A 16,736-nucleotide genomic window follows, 5' to 3' on the forward strand; every position below is an offset into this window, starting at 1 on the left:
AACCAGGACCCCCAGGACCCCCCAAACCCCCCCGGGCCCCCGGCCCCGCCCCAGCGCTGCCCCTGTGCCCCCCAGAACCCCGACATCGTGCTGGTGCACTACCTGAACGTGCCGGCCATGGAGGAGGGCGGGCGGGGCTGCGCCCCCCGGCTCTGCGGACCCCCCCTCTGCCCCGGGGCCCCCCCGCTCTGCGCCGCCTCCGCCGACCCCCGCGAGTGGCTCAAGTGGTCCCAGGAGGAGCTGGTGGCACAGCTGCGCCCCATGTGTGAGTGGGGGGCTTCTCCGGGGGGTTTGGGTAGGGGGGTCGCCCAAAATTGTCTTTTTTTGGCGTATTTCTTGTGATATTTATGGGGGGCTGGAGGAGGGAGATGCCCTCAAACCCCTTTTTGTGAGTGTGGGGGCTTTTCCTGGGGGCTTTGGGATGGAGGGATGCCCAAAATGATCTTTTTTTTTGGTGGATTTGTTGTGGTGTTTGTGGGATGTTTATGGGGGTGGAGGGGGGAGATGCCCTCAAACCCCCCATGTGTGAGTGGGGGGCTTTTCCGGGGGTTTGGGTAGGGGGGACGCCCAAAATTGTCCTTTTTTTTGGTGGATTTGTTGTTGCTTTTATGGGGGTTGGGGAGGGGAGGACACCCCAAACCCCCCCTGTGTGAGTGAGGGGCTTTTCCCGGGGGGTTTGGGAAGGGGGGATGCCCAAAATTATCTTTTTTTGGCGGATTTGTTGTGCTGTTTGTGGGATATTTATGGGGACTGGGGAGGATCCACCAAACCCTCCTGTAGGATTTTGTCTGTTTTTCTCTGGGGTGAAGCAGGACTGGGGCAGCCCGAGGCTGTTTTGGGGGGTCGGGGAGGGAACCCCAAACCCCCTCCTGGAGGGATTTTGTGCTGCCTTTCCCACGGGGTGGGGGGGCTGCGCGCGGCAGTTTTGGGGGGGCTCTGGCGCTGAGGGGTGTCCCCCCTGTCCCGCAGTCCACGGGGTGAAGTGGGGCTGCGGGAACGGGGCCGCTGCCCCCGGGCTGTCCCTGGAGCAGCTGGTGCAGCACGTGCTGGAGAGGCACCAGGCCCGGCCGGGCCCCCCGCACCCACGCCTGCCTCTGCGCCGGGGGCCTGGGTGAGACTGAGCCCCCAAACCCTCAGGGACCCCCAAACCCCGGGGAGACCACTGGGGAAACCCACCGGGACCCCCAAACCCCTGGGGAACCCACTGGGACCCCCAAACCCCCAGGGCCCCCCGCACCCACGCCTGCCTCTGCGCCGGGGGGCTGGGTGAGACTGACCCCCCAAACCCTCGGGGACCCCCAAACCCCGGGGAGACCACTGGGGAAACCCACCGGGACCCCCAAACCCCAGGGACCCCCGCACCCACGCCTGCCTCTGCGCCGGGGGCCTGGGTGAGACTGACCCCCCCAAAACCCTGGGGAGCCCACTGGGACCCCTGAGCCCCCAGGGGACCCCAAAACCCCGGGGAACCCACGGGGGAAACCACCAGGACCCCTGAACCCCCGGGGAACCCACTGGGATTTCCCTCAGCTGAATGGGACCCCCAAATCTCCAGGGACCCCCCCCCGGGACCCCCAAACCCCCAGGGACCCCACTGGGACTCTCATCCCCCTGGGGGTCTCTTCCAGCTCTTCCTGAACCCTCCCTGGGATCCCCCCAAACCACTGTGACACCCTGGACCCCCTTGGGACCCCCCCAGAACCCCCTCGGGACCCCCTAGAATCCCTCGGGACCCCCCAGAACCCCTCAGGACCCCCCGGCACCCCTTGGGACCCCCCCGAACCCCTCAGGACCTCCCAGAACCTCTTGGGACCCCCCAGAACCCCCTCGGGACCCCCAAGAACAGCCCCTGGGACCCCCCAGAACAGCCCCTGGGACCCCCCCAGAACCCCTTGGGACCCCCCAGAACACCCTCGGGACCCCCCAGAACCCCTTGGGATCCCAGAACAGCTCCTGGGACCCCGACTTGTCCTTGGGGCCCGTGCAGACCTCACCCCAAACCCCTCGGGACCCCCCCCAGAATTCCTCCGAACGCCCCAAAGTCCCAAATTCTCCTCGGGGACTCCCCAAAATCTGACGCCCCCCCCCTGTTGCCCCCCCCGCAGGCGCTCCCGGCCACAAGTGCAGCAGCACCAAGCACCGCATCATCTCCCCCAAAATGGACCGGGGGGGCTCGGGGGACCCCCCCAAACCCGCCCCCTCCTCCTCCCCCGACACCACGCAGCCTTCCCCGGGGCTGGGGGACGCCGAGGGGCCCCGGGCCGCGCCCCCCGCTGCCGGGGGGCTGCCCCTGGTGGTGGTGGGCAGCCTCGGGGGGGGCGGCGCGGCGCCGGGGGGGCCCGAGCAGCCGCTGGGGCTGACCCCCAGCCAGCACCTGGTGGTGACCCCCGAGGGGTCGTGTCCCAGCGCCCCGCCGCCCCCGGCCGCCTTCGACCCCGACTGCTTCCTCAACAGCCCCCGCCGCGGGCAGACCTACGGCTGCGAGGCCGAGGCCCCCCCCGGCGCGCCCCCCCCCGGGGCGGGAGGAGGATGAGGATGAGGAGGAAGAGGAGGAGGAGGAAGGGAAGCAGGGCGCGGGTCCCCAGGAGCCCCTCGGCGCCGCCCCCCTGCCCCAGCCCGCCTTCCCCCCGCCCTTCCCCGAGCTGCTGGCGGGGGACACGGGGGTCCCCCCGAACCTGCGCCAGCCCCCCCCAGCACGCCCCCCCACCACCTCCCCTCGACCCCCGCGGGCCCCCCCAGCGAGCCCCCCGTGGCCATCACCGACTTCTCCCCGGAGTGGTCCTACCCCGAGGTGAGTGACGCGCCCCGAGGTGAACGCTTTGTGAGGAGGGGGTGTTGTCCCCCTTTCCCCCCCCCTCCCACCCCCCAGGGGTCCCCGCTGACCCCCCCCGGTGTCCCCCCACCGCAGGGCGGGGTGAAGGTGCTGATCACGGGTCCCTGGGGCGACCCCGGCGCTGCCTACTCGTGTCTCTTCGACCGCACCTCGGTGCCGGCCGCGCTGGTGCAGCCGGGCGTGCTGCGCTGCTACTGCCCCCGTGAGTGTCCCCCTGCCCCGGGGGCGCCCCCCACCCCGTGTCCCCCTCCCCGCCGCGCTGAGCCGTGTCCCCCTCCCCAGCCCACGAGGCCGGCGTGGCCGCCCTGCGCGTGGCCTGTCCCCCCCGGCTGCTCTCGGCCGCGGCGCCCTTCGAGTACCGGGCACGGGGGGCACCGCGGGGCCCCCCCCGGGGCACAGCTGGACTGGCTGGCGCTGGACGGTGAGTGAGGACCACCCCCCACCCCCAAAAAGGGACCCCCGAATGGGGTAACCGCCCCCGGGGCAGCTCATCCCCTTTTGGGATGGGTCCCGTTGTGGTGACCCCACAACCTGTGGGGTGATGCTCTCTGGGATTGGGGTGCTCGGGGGGGGGGGGGCTCTGGCTGTCAGGGTGCCCCCCTCACCCCCGTGTCCCCCCCCCTCTGGCAGAGGCTCAGTTCCGTCTGTCCATCCTGGAGCGCCTGGAGCAGCTGGAGACGCGCCTGGGGGCCCTGCCCCCCCCCCGCCCCCCCACGGGGGGCTCCCTCCGAGACCCCCCCCGAGCAGGTGAGGCCACCCCCAGGTCAGCCCTGGTGATCCCGGTGTCCCCTGACGTGCCCTGATGTCCCCGGTGTCCCCAAACGTGCTGTAGTGTCACCTGGCATCCCCCGTGTCTGTGGAATCCCCGGGGTCCCCATGGTCCCCGCGTGTCCTTCGTGTCCTCGAGGGTCTCCTGCTGTCCCCACTGTGTCCCTCATGTCCTCGAGGGTCTCCCAATGCTCTCTGCCCTTCCCTGATGTCCCCACTGTGTCCCTCATGTCCTCTGCCATTCCCCGATGTCCCCACTGTGTCCCTCACGTCCTTGAGGGTCTTGTGATGTCCCCTGATGTCCCCCCTATGTCCTTCATGTCCTCGAGGGTCTCCCAATGCTCTCTGCCCTTCCCTGATGTCCCCACTGTGTCCCTCATGTCCTCAAGGGTCTTGCGACATTCCCTGATGTCCCCACTGTGTCCCTCATGCCCTCTGCCCTTCCCTGCTGTCCCCCTGTCCCCACCCTCCCGTGTCCTGCCGTTCCAGGTCACTGTCCCCCTCCACCGTCCCCTGCCACCTCTCGGGACCCCCCGGTGCTCCCTCCTGCCCCCCGTGCCCCCCCTCTCCCCGTGCCCTGGCGTCCCCTGAGGTTCTCCCGGCTCCAGGGGCCGGGCTCGTCCTTCGAGGCGCGGGTGGTGGCCGTCTGCGAGGCCATGATGGCCCGGCCGGGGACGTCGGGGACAGCGGGGACAGCGGGGACCTCGATGCTGGCGCACGGGGTGACCTTCCGTGGCATGACACTGCTGCACCTGGCGGCTGCCCAGGGCTACGCCAGCCTGGTGGAGGCTCTGCGGCGCTGGCGGTGAGCGGGGACACCTGGGGACAGCTGGGGACAGCTGGGGACAGCTGGGGATACCTTGGGGCACACATGGGGACAGCTGGAGACACTTGGGGATACCTGGGGACACCTTGGGGGACACCTGGGGACACCTTGGGGGACACCTGTGGGGGGACACCCGGGGACCTCGCTGGCACGAGGCGGGGGCAGCGATGGGCAGAGGTGACACTTGCCAGCCTGTGTCCCCTGCTGTCCCTGCAGGGCGCTGGCAGTTGAGAGCCTGGAGCTGGAGCAGGAGATCGACCCCCTCAACGTGGACCATTTCTCCTGCACCCCGCTGGTGAGGGGACACTGGGGACACTGGCGGGTGTCAGGGGACACTGGGGACACTGGGGACACTGGGGGGTGTCAGGGGACACTGGGGACACTGAGGGCACTGGGGACACTGAGGACACTGGGGACACTGAGGACACTGAGGGACACTGAGGGCACTGAGGACACTGAGGGCACTGGGGACACTGAGGGCACTGTGGCCGTGCTGGTGACAGCAGGGCAGGGTGGCCGGGCTGGCAGTGCACCCCAAGGGGTGCCTCACACGGCTGTGGGGACACCAGGGGTGGCATCTGGGGACAATGGCCGCCTCGGGGACACCGTCACCTCCGTGTCCCCAGATGTGGGCGTGCGCCCTGGGGCACCGGGAGGCGGCGGAGCGGCTGTGCCGCTGGGACCGGCGGGCGCTGGCCGTCCCCGACTCGCTGGGGCGGCTGCCGCTGGCCCTGGCGCGGGCCCGCGGCCACCTGGCCCTGGCCACCCGCCTGGAGGAGCTGCAGGTGTCGCCCGCGTCCCCGCGCTGTCACCTGCCCGGCCTGCGTGTGCCCTCGCCGCTGTCCGCCAGCCCCGACACAGGTACGGCACCGCCCTGGGCTCTGTCACTCTGTCCCGTTGTCGCTGTGTCCCCCCTGCTGGGGTCGCTGTCACCACGTTGTCCCCTTTCGTGTGCCCCCAGGGCATCGTTGTCCCCTCCAGGCTCCCCCCCCCCACCGTGTCCCCTGTACATCTTTGTGTGCCCAGGTGTTCTTTGTCCTGTCCCGTGTTTCCTGTGCCACCCCCATGTCCCCCGTGTCCTCTGTCCTCGTCAGCCCCTCTGTGTCCCTGGTGTGTCCCCCCTGTCCCCCGGGGGTGTCTCTTGTGTCCCCTGGGGGTGTCCCTCTCCAGTTCTAACCCCCCCTGCTGTGTCCCCTCTGTCCCCTGGGGGTGTCTCTCCCCAGTTCTAACCCCCCCGCCGTGTCCCCTCTGTCCCCAGGGCTGAGCACAGCCAGCAGCCTGTCCTCCCCCTCGGGGCTCTCCGAGGGTCCCGGCTCCGTCCCGCTGCCCCCCGGCCCCCCTGGCCCCTCCGAGGAGGAGGGCTGGGGGGTGGCAGTGCCCCCCAGCCCCCCTGAGGACGCCCTGGCCCTGCCCGCGGACGCCCTGCAGGTAAAGCCGGGGTGCAGCCGGGGCTGGGGACGCCCCCGGGGCAGGAGAGCCCCAAGCTCCTTTGTCCCCCAGGCCGAGGTGGTGACGCTGGCGCGACAGATCATCGAGGCCACCCCCGAGCGCATCAAGCAGGAGGCACCGGGGGGGCCCCCGGGGGCACTGGGAGCACTGGGAGCAGCGGGGGGGACCACGGGGACCCCGGGGCCGGCCGGGCCAGCGGGGCTGGGTGCTGCCATGGCCTGGCTGGCCACCTACCTGGAGAGCGTCGACCGTCCCCCCGCGCCCGCCCACAGGTACCCCTGGGGCTGGGGGGTGTCCAGGGGCACCCTCAGCTCCCTGGGGAGGGGGGTCACCCCCGTTCAGCAGCACCCCGGGGTGCTCTGGGGGGGGTCCCAGTGACTGGGACAGGCTGTATCCCCTTGGGAGGGTCCTTTAGTGGGGGTCTCCCTCATCCTGCAAACCCCTGGGGGGCGTCACCCCCATTTGGCAGCACCCCGGGGTGCTCTCAGGGGTCCTGGTGTCTGTGTCTCCGTGGGAGGGTCCTTTAGTGGGGGTCTCCCACTTTTAGCAGCACCCCGGGGTGCTCTGGGGGGTCCCGGTGCCTGTTTCCCCTTGGGAGGGTCCTTTAGTGGGGGTCTCCCTCATCCTGCAAACCCCTGGGTGGCGTCACCCCCATTTGGCAGCACCCCGGGGTGCTCTCAGGGGTCCTGGTGTCTGTGTCCCCGTGGGAGGGTCCTTTAGTGGGGGTCTCCCACTTTTAGCAGCACCCCGGGGTGCTCTGGGGAGTCCCGGTGCCTGTTTCCCCTTGGGAGGGTCCTTTAGTGGGGGTCTCCCTCATCCTGCAAACCCCTGGGGCCATCCCCTGGCCCCTGGGACCCCTCAACATCCCCCTGGGGACACTGGGTGACACTCCACGGGCACGTCCCACCCTGGGGTGCCATCCCGAGCCCCCCCCTGACCCTGCTGCGTGCTCCCCAGGGCCGAGGCGGCCTCGCGGGGGTCCCCGGGGGTCCCCGAGCGGCCGCCCCCCCCCCTCGGCCGCGGGCTGGGCCGAGTTCCTGAACGCGTCCGGGGGGGGCGCGGGGCGAGGGGGGGGCCGTGGCGCTGCTGACCCTCAGCGACCAGGAGCAGCACGAGCTCTACGAGGCCGCGCGCCTGGTGCAGGGGGCTTTCCGCAAGTACCGGGTGCGTGCCCCCCTTCCCAGAGCCCCAAAAACCCCCCCCGGGGGGGTCCCCAACTCTGCTGACCCCCGCGCCGCCCCCAGGGCCGGCGGCTGAAGGAGCAGCAGGAGCTGGCGGCCGCCGTCATCCAGCGCTGCTACCGCAAGTACAAGCAGGTGCCGAGGGCTGGGGGACCCCCAAAACCCCCCAAAACCCCCTCCCCAACCCACCCCGGGCAGCCCCCAGACCCCCCTAACCCCCCCTGTCTCTGCCCCACAAGCTGACCTGGATCGCTCTGAAGGTAACGGGGGAGGGGGGGAGTTGGGGGTCACTCAGGTTTTGGGGTGTTTGGGCACGGGGGTCCTTGCTGGGGTGGATTTGGGGTGCCCCCTTCTGTATCCCGTGTGTCACCCCAGTTTGCCCTGCTCCAGTGGGGTGCTGTGACACTGGGGTGACACCAGGGTCCCGTTTGAGGATGCTGTGTCCCCCTGCCCCCCAGTTTGCCCTGTTCCAGCGGATGACGCAGGGTGCTGTGACACTGGGGTGACACTGGGGTGACCCTGGGGTCGCTGTTAGGGGTGCTGTGACACTGGGGTGACAGTGGGGTCCCAGTTACAGGGTGCTGTGACACTGGGGTGACAGTGGGGTGACCCCAGGCTGACCCCAGTGTCCCCCTGCCCCCCAGTTCGCCCTGTTCCAGCGGATGACGCAGGGTGCTGTGACACTGGGGTGACACTGGGGTGACACTGGGGTCCCAGTTAGGGGGTGCTGTGACACTGGGGTGACTCTGGGGTCACTGTTAGGGGGTGCTGTGACTCTGGGGTGACTCTGGGGTGACCCCAGGCTGACCCCAGTGTCCCCTGCCCCCCAGTTCGCCCTGTTCCAGCGGATGACGCAGGCCGCCATCCTGATCCAGAGCAAGTTCCGCAGCTACGCGGAGCAGAAGCGCTTCCAGCGGCGCCGGCGCGCGGCCGTGCTGATCCAGCAGCGCTTCCGCAGCCTCCGCCAGCACCGGTGGGACCCGCGGCGCCCCGGGGCCGGGGGGCGCGGCCCGCGGGGGTCCTGACCGCGCCCTCGTCCCCCTCCCCAGGAGCACCTTCCTCACCCTCAAGCAGGACCAGGCAGCCAGGAAGATCATGAGGTTCCTGCGGCGCTGCCGCCACCGGTACGGGAGGGGACGCGGGGGCAGCCCCGGGGAGGGGCGGCGGCCTGGGGAGGGGTCTCCAGTAGCCCGAGCCCCCTCCCCACCATCGGTGTTTCCCAGGATGGAGGAGCTGAAGCAGAACAAGGAGGTGGAGAGTTTACAGACGCGGGGCCTGGCCTCGTGAGCCCCCCGCGGGCTGCCCCCCTGTCCCCCCCTGGCGTGTCTGGGTGTCCCCAGGAGGGGGACAAGGCGGGGACAGCCCCCCGCACCCCCTCCCCCGCATGCCCAGACCCCCCCCCCCCCGGCCCGCGTGGGCTCTTTGTACAAAGTTCCATTAAAAAACGAGGAAGCGGGAATGAAAGAGGCGGTGTGGCTGTGTTTGTGTGGGGGGGACACGGAGGGGACACGGAGGGGACATCGCTGGGGAGAGGGGACATGGCAGGGAGGGGACACTGCGGGGGACATGGGGGAGAGGGTACACGGGAGGGACACGGGGGGGGATGGAGGGGACATCGCGGGGGGAGAGGGGATATGGGAGGGAGGGAGGGAGGGAGGGAAGGGACCTCGTTGGGGAGAGGGGACATGGGGGAGAGGGGACACTGCGGGGGACATGGGGGAGAGGTGACATCGCTGCAGGGACGCGCCCTTTAAGAGCAGGCCACGCCCCCTAATCCTGGCCACGCCCCGCTCCCCGCTCCGCCCCCGGCCCCGCCCACGTCCCCGCCGCCGTGACGCCAGAGGACGCCGGGGACGCGTCGCGCGCGCGGCGTCAGGCGCCGCCCCGTCGCAAGATGGCGGAGCTGGACTTGCTGGGCTCCATCCTCAGCTCCATGGAGCGGCCGCCCGCCGCGGCCGACGGCGAGGCGCGGCGCCGGGCGCGGGGGTCAGCAGGGCCGGGGAGGGCGCGGAGGCCGCGGGGCGGGAGCGCCGGGCGGGCGGCGGCGCGTCCCGGCCCCGGAGAGGGGGCACCGGGCGGGGGAACCGGCGCGTCCCGGCCTTGGGCCCCTCAGAACCCCCCGGCCCTCACGCGAGGCCCCGCCCCCAGCGCCCTGGCCACGCCCTCGCTGTCCTGAGTGACAGTGGGGGGCCCGCCTGGCCACGCCCCGTTGGCCGCACGCCCCGCCCCCGGCCCGCTCAGGGCCCCGCCCCCGGCGGTTTTGGGGTGACCCCGCGCCCCAAAAGCGGCTTGGGGTGACCCTCGTGTCCCCCCCAGAGCAAGCGGCGCGCATGAAGAAGCTGCAGGAGCAGGAGAAGCGCCAGAAGGTGGAGTTCAGGAAGAGGGTGAGTGGGGGGGCCGTGCCTCGGCGGGTGTCCCGGGGCCCCCACCCGCGGGGCCTCCCACAAACCCCGGGCTCCCCCGGGCTGCCCGTGTGTCCCCAGATGGAGCAGGAGGTGTCCCAGTTCATCCAGGCCACCGGCGAGCCCCGGCGCCGCTTCCAGCCCATGAACAAGATTGAGAGGAGCATCCTGTGAGCGGGGCCTGGGGGGTACTGGGGGATACTGGGGGATACTGGGAGCACTGGGAGCAGTGAGAGGGCACTGAGGGGCACTGGGGGGGCACTGGGAAGGCACTGGGGAGGTACTGGGTGCACTCTGGGGACACTGGGAGGGCACTGAGGGAGTACAGGGAGGCACTGGGAGGGCACTGGGGGGCACTGAGGGAGTACTGGGGGGCACTGGGAGGGCAATGAGGGAGTACTGGGGGGCGCTGGGAGGGCACTGGGAGCAGTGGGGCGCTCGGGGACCCTCGGGGCGAGCCCAGGGACCCCTCGGGGGACCGCCAGTGCCAGCCCCGTGTCCCCCCCAGGCACGACGTGGCCGAGGTGGCCGGCCTGACGTCGTTCTCCTTCGGCGACGACGAGGACAGCCGCTACGTCATGGTGTTCAAGAAGGTGGGCGGGGGTCCCGGGGGGGGTCTGGGGGTCCCGGGGGGGGGCTGGGGACTCCGGGGGACACCAGGTGACGCCGCTGTCCCCAGGAGTTCGCGCCCTGTGACGAGGAGCTGGAGGCGTACCGGCGCGGGGAGGAGTGGGACCCGGCCCGGGCCGAGGAGCGGCGCCGCCTCCGGGTAGGCGGGGCTTTGTGTGAAAGGGGCGGGGCTTCAACGGGATATGGGCGGGGCTCTGCGGGGTGGCCAGGGCGCCCATGTGTAATGGTGGGAGGGCTTACATGGGTGGGTGTGGCCTGAGTGGGTGTGGCATGGATGATGGAGGGAGGGCTTACAGGGGTGGGTGTGGCCTGAGTGGGTGGGGCATGCATAATAGTGGGATGAATCATGTGGGTGTGGCCTGAGTGGGTGGGGCATGCATGCATAATGGTGGGATGAATTATGTGGGTGTGGCCTGAGTGGGTGTGGTGTTGTGGGCGTGGCTTGTGGCTGACCCCTCCCCTGCAGGAGCTGGCGGCACAGCAGGAGGAGGCGGAGCTTGAGTCCGGCCCCGCCCCCCCGGGGCCCCCCCACCGACTACAAGGACAAATACCGGCACCTGATTGGCTGCGAGGCCGCCAAGGCCGCCGCCCGCACCATGGAGGCCAACAAGGCGTACGGCTGCGGTGAGCGGGGGTCCCAGGGGGTCTGGGGGTCCCTGCCCGGGGGGGGATACGGGGTCTGGGGGTACTGGGGGTCCCTGCACGGGGGTGATACAGGGTCTGGGGGTCCCTGCCCATGGGGGGATACGGGGTCTGGGGTTACTGGGGCTTCCAAGGGTCCCTGCCCAGGGGGTCTGGGGGTCCTGCCAGGCCCCGGGTCCTGGGGGTCCCTGCCTGGGGGGGATACAGGGTCTGGGGCTCCTGGGGGTTCCTGCTCGGGGGTCTGGGGGTCCCTGCCCGGGGGTCTGGGGCTCCCAGGGGTCCCTGCCCGGGGGTCTGGGGCTCCCAGGGGTCCCTGCCTGGGGGTCTGGGTTCCCTGCCCGGGGGGATACGGGGTCTGGGGCTCCCTGCCCAGGGGTCTGGGGCTCCCTGCCCAGGGGTCTGGGGATCCCTGCCCGGGGGTCTGGGGGTCCCGGAGGTCCCTGCCCGGGGGGGTCTGGGGGTCCCAGGTGTCCCAGCCCTGGGGGGATACGGGGTCTGGGTGTCCCGGGTGTCCCTGCCCTGGGGGGATACGGGGTCTGGGGGTCCCAGGGCTCCCTGCCCAGGGGTCTGGGGTTCCCGGGTGTCCCTGCCCAGGGGCTCCGGGGGTCCCCGCCCGGGGCTCTGGGGGCGCTGGCGCCAGCGGCGTCTCCGTGCCCGCAGTGCCCGTGGCCAACAAGCGGGACACGCGCTCCATCGAGGAGGCCATGAACGAGATCCGCGCCAAGAAGCGGCTGCGGCGGGCGGGGGACGGGGACGGGGCCGGCCCCGGGGGGCCCTGCGCGTGAGGGGGGGCTGGGGGGGGGCCGGGGGACCCCCGGGGGTATTTAATGGCGGGTGGAGGGGGCGGGGGCACACGGGGTGATAAAGAACCTGCTCTCCTCTCCTGGTCCTTGTGAGTCTCTTTTGGGGGGCGGTTGGGGTGAGGGGGCACCCCCACGTCCCACTCCCTACTTCACAAAGGGATTTGGGGTGGGGGGAGACCCGTGGTGGGGGGGCCCTGCTGCCGTTCCCCCTCTTTTTGGCCCTGCACAGTTGGGATTCTCACATTTGGGATTTTCACATTGGGGTTTCTCACAGTTGGGATTTTCAGATTTGGGATTCTCACATTTGGGATTTTCAGATTTGGGGTTTTCACAGTTGGGATCCTCACATTTGGGGTTTTCACGTTTGGGGTTTTCACATTTGGGATTCTCACATTTGGGATTTCCACATTTGGGATTCTCAGGATCCAGAGGGGCCCTGAGCTGACAGCGCCGTGGGGAAACACGTTGGTGTGGCCCAGTGCCCTGGGGTGGGAGAGGGATGGGGACCACCCTGCGCCCCGGGCACAGCCCCAGCTGCCTCCCAGTGCCCCCAGTTATCCCCAGTTCATCCCAGTGCCTTGCACTGGTCTTGCTCCATGTCACTCTCCTGCTCCCAGTCCGTCCCAGTTCCATCCCAGTGCTGCCCTGGATGGAGCTGTCCCCCAGTGGGGGGTCCGGGGGGGGATTTGGAGCCCAATTTGTCTTTGCCCTTGTGACAGAACTCGTGGCTGGGTCCCCAACATTCCCAGTGGAGCTTCCAGAAGCTTCAGCGCTGGGAACACAGACAGAGAGCTGGGCCTGAAACCCCCAGATTCGCCAAATTCCCTGAATCCCCCCCAGAATCCCCAAATCCCCCTGAACCCCCCCAGAATCCCCAAATCCCCCTGAACCCCCCCCCAGAATCCCCAAATCTCCCTGAACCCCCCCAAAATGAGCCAAACCTGGGGTGTCCCGGCCCCAAACCCCTCCTGATCCCCCACAGGCACCCCAAACAGGGACCCCACGACCACCCCCCCCCCAAACTGCTCTCCCACCGCGGGCAGAGGGACCCCGGTGCCCCCCCTCCCCCCCCCCACATTCTGCCCTTTCCCACCCCTCCCCCACTTCTCCAATTGCCACAAATCCGTGAAGTGACCCCAAAACCGGCCCCATCCCCCTCCCCATGACCCCTCGGTCAGCCCGGACCCCCATCCCAAACACCCGGGACAGCCGGAGGGGCTCAGGGGGGGCTCGGGCTCTGCTGGGACCCTCCCCCTCCCCTCCCCCATCCCTCCGCCCCTCCCCCCCCGGGTGGTCACATTCGGGACAAAGGGGGCGGGGCCACGGGGCTGGTGGCACTTGGGGACGGTCCCCAAATGTCCCCCCCACCCCGGGGCTGTTCGTAGCCCCCTCCTCAAACACGACCCCCGACCCTGGGGGGAGCAGCGGCAGCCAGAAGGGGAGGGGTGGGGGGGGAGACGATTTTAGGGGTGCAAGTTCTTTTGGGGGGGGGAGTTCAGCCCCTAAGGAGCACCGGGGGTGGGGGAGGGGGAGCTCGGCCCCACGGGCCCCACAGCGTGGGGGAGGGGCGGTGGCTTTGACCACTTCCCGGGGAAGTTCTCGCCCGAGGGGGGGGCGGGGCCGCTGCTTTTATGGGGGGCGTGGGGGCACCCCCAGGAGGCCTCGACCCCCACCCCCAACCCAGTTTTGGGGGTCCTGACACCCTCGGCGCCCCTCGGGGGGGGGATGATCCCGAATTCTCCGCTCCCCCCCCCTCCAAGTCCTCAACCGCCGAGCCCCTCCCCCACCCCGGGCAGGAAGTGAAACCGCCGCCCCTCCCCCCTCCCCCCGGAAAGTCCCGCCGGGGTCTGACTCAAAGCGGGGGGAGGGGCGGGGGGGGGGTCCTGCGCCCCCAGACTCACCCCGAGCTGGGGGTGTCGCGATAGCGGGGGGGAGGCGGAATAACGGGGAAGGGGGGGCGCAATAAGGGGCGGGGGTCGCGGTATTGGGGAGGGTCCCAGTAAGGGAAGCGGGGTCGCGATGCTGGATGCGGAGGGGGTGCTCGAGCCTCGATATGTCGCGATAGTCGGCACAGGAAGGGTTTGGGCTGCCGGGCGCAGCGAGGGCAGCGCTGGCGGCGGCGGCAGCGGTGACGGAGCACGGCGGGGGGGCGGGGCATGTCGCGACAGCGAGGGAGGGGTCGCGATAACAAAACCCCCCCAAAAACCGCCGCTCCCGCCACCCAAGCCCCGCCCCGCGCCACGCCCACTTCCCCGCCCCAAGCCCCGCCCCCAGCCCCGCCCCCTGCCGTCCCCTATGAAAACCGCCGCGCGGCGCCGCCGCCGCTCCTCCGCCGCCGCCGCGCCCGCGCCGCACCGCGCAGGCGCCGAACGGGAAAAGCCCGCCCCCTTCCCCCGGCGAAACCCCGCCCCCCGCGGAAGGCCGCGCCCCCGCGCCCCGCCCGCCCGCCGCCGCCGCCATGAGCGGGTGGGCGCCCTACGTGGAGACGCTGCTGGCGGACGGCACCTGCCAGGATGCCGCCATCGTGGGCTACCGAGACACCCCCGCCGTGTGGGCCGCCGCCCCGGGCAAGACCTTCGCCAATATCACGGTGAGCGGCCGGGCGCGGCCGGGCCGGGGGGGGCGCCGCGCTGAGGCGTTTCCCGCCCAAGCGCGCGGAGGGCGGGGCTGACCCCCCCACCCCTCCCGCGACGGGCTGCGGGAAGGACAAAAAAGGGAGAAAAACGCAAAAGCGCCAGCGTGGAGCGCGGCGGGGCGGGCGGGCGGGCGGGGGGGGCGGGAGCCGGTACCGGGGGAGGGCCGGGGCTGGGGGGGGCCCTGCAGGCAAAGGGGGGCGTCCGGCGGGGAGGCAGCCCCCGCTTTAACCCCGCTTGGGGCGTTTTTGGGGGGATCGCAGGCGAGCGGGGAAGGGGGGGATGGGCGAACACGTGCTCCGCTCCCCGCGCCCCGTCCCCGTTATTGCACGGCGGGGGTCTCGTGGAGGTGGGGAGGGGGGGGGTGTGTGTGTGTGTGTGTGGAGGAACCCCTCCCCACTTTAAAAAACCCTCTAAAAATGCGCGGAATGCGCGGCCACTTCCCGGTGGAGGAGGGGCGGCCGGGGCTTCCTGTGGGGGAGGGGCGGCGCGCGCGCACCCCCCTCCCTTCCCCCCCCATCCCCACTTCCCCCCCACGGAAATTGTGGGGGGAGGAAGGGGGAGAAGTTTGGGGAAGCCCGTGGTGGGAAAGGGGGGCTCTGGTTCCTCTCGGGGGTCACGGGGGAGTTCCGGGGGTCCCCCGAATTGGGGGGGGGTCTCCCGAGGGTCCCCGGGAGTTGGGGGTGTCTGGGTGAAATGTGGGGGGCGCTTTGCTTGAGGGGGTTCCCGGTTTTGGGGCTCCTGAGCTGTTCCCCCCGCCCGTGGCAGCTGCTGGAGGGGTTAACCCTGGAGGGTCCTAATTTGGGGGGGGGGGTCGTGAGGATCCCTGGGTTCTGGGGTGCTCCTGTGGGGACCCCTCGGGGGTCGGGGAGCGGGGTGGGGTCCCTGTCGGGAGTCACGGGGGTCCCGGGACACCGGGGTCCATTTATGGTCATGGAGCGGGAGTTGAGTCCCGGGGGGGGGGCCCCAAGCCCAGGACACTCGGGGTGGGGGGGGGGCAGGCTTTGGTTTTAGTGCTCCATGGGTGGGGGTCTTTGGGGTGTCCCCACCCTGCGGAAGGGACAGGCTGTGGTGGGGGTGGGCTGGGGGCAGCCGTGTCCCCCTGGGGCGGGCTCGGGGGGTCCCCGGCCGGCCGCGCCCCCCTCGGGTGGGCTCGGGGGCTCAGCCGTGTTCCCCCGCAGCCCGCGGAGGTGGCGGCGCTGGTGGGCCCCGAGCGGGGCCCGCTGCTGGTGCAGGGGCTGACGCTGGGGGGGCTGCGCTGCTCCGTCATCCGCGACTCGCTGCTGGTGGAGGGCGAGCACAGCATGGACCTGCGCACCAAGGGCGCCGCGGGAGCGCCCACCTTCAACATCACGGCTGCCATCACCAACAAGAGTGAGGGACCCCTCCCCACCTTGGCGGGGGGCTGCCCCCCGCCGCCCCTGCCTCGTGCCCCCCTGCCCTCCTGGCCCCTGTGAGCCCCCAGCTTGGAAATCACCAGCGGGGAACCTCCCCCTGTGGCCCCGTGTCACTGCCACCTCACCTCCCTGTCACCCCCGCCCACCTCCCTGTGGCCCCCTGCCCAGTTCCTGTCACCCCATGTCACTGTCCCCCACCTCCCTGTCACCCCTTGTCACCTGCCCAGCTCCTGTCACCCTGTGTCACCCCCTGCCCACCTCCCTGTCACCCCATGTCACCCTTTGCCTAGTCCCCGTCACCCCGTGTCACCTGCCCAGCTCCTGTCACCCCGTGTCACCCCCTGCCCACCTCCCTGTCACCCCGTGTCACCCCCTGCCCAGTCCCTGTCACCCCCATGACCCCCAGCCTCCACACAAGTGACACTTAGGGCATCACAGTGTCACTCCCCAGGTACCCCCCCTTTCCCCAGTGCCACCCTGTGTCCTTGGCCACGTCACCTGCCCTGTCACCTGTGTCACCCCTGACCTGCTTCCCGTTAACTCCCAGCATCCCTTCACCCCAGCTCCTGCTTTTCCTGCCCTTGTGCCCCTTGACCCCCCCGTCTGTCTGGAGGTTTTGGGGGGCTTTGGGGATGACCCCCCCACCTTGTCCCTGTCCCTGCAGCCATCGTGCTGGCCATGGGCAAGGAGGGCGTCCACGGCGGCTGCGTCAACAAGAAATGCTACGAGATGGCCAACCACCTGCGGCGCAGCCAGTACTGAGCGGGGCTGGGGGCCACCCCCGGACCCCCAGGGACCAGCAGGAGCCGCCAGGGACCAGCAGGACCCCCGTCCCCCGCCCCCCTGCCCGCCCCCAGTCCCCGCTGCCGGCAGCAATAAAGTGCCCTCGTGGGGAAGTCGCTGTGGCTCAGGGCTCTCGGGGACTGGGGCGCGGCTCTGTCCTCCGCCCAGGGCGGGGACCGGGTCCAAGGGTGCTGCCGTGCCCCGGGGGCACAAAGTCCACTTCAGGGCGGGGGTGACGCCTCAGCACACGCCCCACGCTGCCCACCCCCACCCTCTGATGCTCAGGAGGCAAAGTTGGGGGGCAGAGGCTTTATTGGGGGGAAAGGAGGGGAGAACAGGAGGGGCTGCGGGGAATCGGGGGGTAGGAACTCTTCTGGCAGGTTGTGGGG

At 70.8% G+C, this 16,736-nt stretch overlaps 3 protein-coding genes across 3 annotated transcripts in view; all 3 read left to right on the forward strand.

Moving 5' to 3' along the window:
- The window catches only part of LOC135286299 (calmodulin-binding transcription activator 2-like), a 15,708-nt gene extending 7,193 nt beyond the window's left edge, over positions 1-8,515 (forward strand). Inside the window, 25 exon segments of the mRNA XM_064399416.1 lie at positions 7-265; positions 970-1,070; positions 1,072-1,111; positions 2,106-2,526; positions 2,528-2,684; positions 2,687-2,791; positions 2,909-3,035; positions 3,116-3,216; positions 3,218-3,254; positions 3,464-3,536; positions 3,538-3,580; positions 4,210-4,406; positions 4,644-4,722; positions 5,054-5,288; positions 5,686-5,855; positions 5,928-6,148; positions 6,834-6,879; positions 6,881-6,925; positions 6,927-7,040; positions 7,121-7,192; positions 7,297-7,317; positions 7,888-8,062; positions 8,065-8,099; positions 8,102-8,181; positions 8,281-8,515. Coding sequence (XP_064255486.1) covers positions 7-265; positions 970-1,070; positions 1,072-1,111; positions 2,106-2,526; positions 2,528-2,684; positions 2,687-2,791; positions 2,909-3,035; positions 3,116-3,216; positions 3,218-3,254; positions 3,464-3,536; positions 3,538-3,580; positions 4,210-4,406; positions 4,644-4,722; positions 5,054-5,288; positions 5,686-5,855; positions 5,928-6,148; positions 6,834-6,879; positions 6,881-6,925; positions 6,927-7,040; positions 7,121-7,192; positions 7,297-7,317; positions 7,888-8,062; positions 8,065-8,099; positions 8,102-8,181; positions 8,281-8,344 — 3,018 coding nt within the window. The 3' untranslated portion in view covers positions 8,345-8,515.
- A 367-nt stretch (positions 8,516-8,882) lies between these two features.
- Positions 8,883-11,531, forward strand: LOC135286334 (sperm-associated antigen 7-like). The gene is given in 8 exon segments (XM_064399463.1): positions 8,883-9,041; positions 9,373-9,441; positions 9,541-9,629; positions 9,968-10,052; positions 10,139-10,228; positions 10,556-10,609; positions 10,611-10,713; positions 11,392-11,531. Coding segments are annotated over 8 exon segments (705 nt in total). The 5' UTR covers positions 8,883-8,951; the 3' UTR covers positions 11,517-11,531.
- Positions 11,532-13,916: 2,385 nt separating this feature from the next.
- On the forward strand, positions 13,917-16,460 carry LOC135286333 (profilin-1-like). The gene is made up of 3 exons (XM_064399462.1): positions 13,917-14,124; positions 15,349-15,541; positions 16,229-16,460. The coding sequence occupies exons 1-3, from the start codon at positions 13,993-13,995 to the stop codon at positions 16,324-16,326; spliced, it is 423 nt and encodes a 140-aa protein (XP_064255532.1). The 5' UTR covers positions 13,917-13,992; the 3' UTR covers positions 16,327-16,460.
- Positions 16,461-16,736: the final 276 nt, after the last annotated feature.

This window comes from Passer domesticus, chromosome 26, assembly GCF_036417665.1.
Source record: "Passer domesticus isolate bPasDom1 chromosome 26, bPasDom1.hap1, whole genome shotgun sequence".
In the NCBI taxonomy this organism is placed as follows: Eukaryota; Metazoa; Chordata; class Aves; order Passeriformes; family Passeridae; genus Passer; species Passer domesticus.

Coding starts and splice junctions, on each gene's coding strand:
- LOC135286333 (XM_064399462.1), top strand. CDS start 13,993: ATGAGCGGGTGGGCGCCCTACGTGGAGACGCTGCTGGCGGACGGCACC. Junction 14,125..15,348: donor AGACCTTCGCCAATATCACG/GTGAGCGGCCGG, acceptor GTTCCCCCGCAG/CCCGCGGAGGTGGCGGCGCT. Junction 15,542..16,228: donor GGCTGCCATCACCAACAAGA/GTGAGGGACCCC, acceptor CTGTCCCTGCAG/CCATCGTGCTGGCCATGGGC.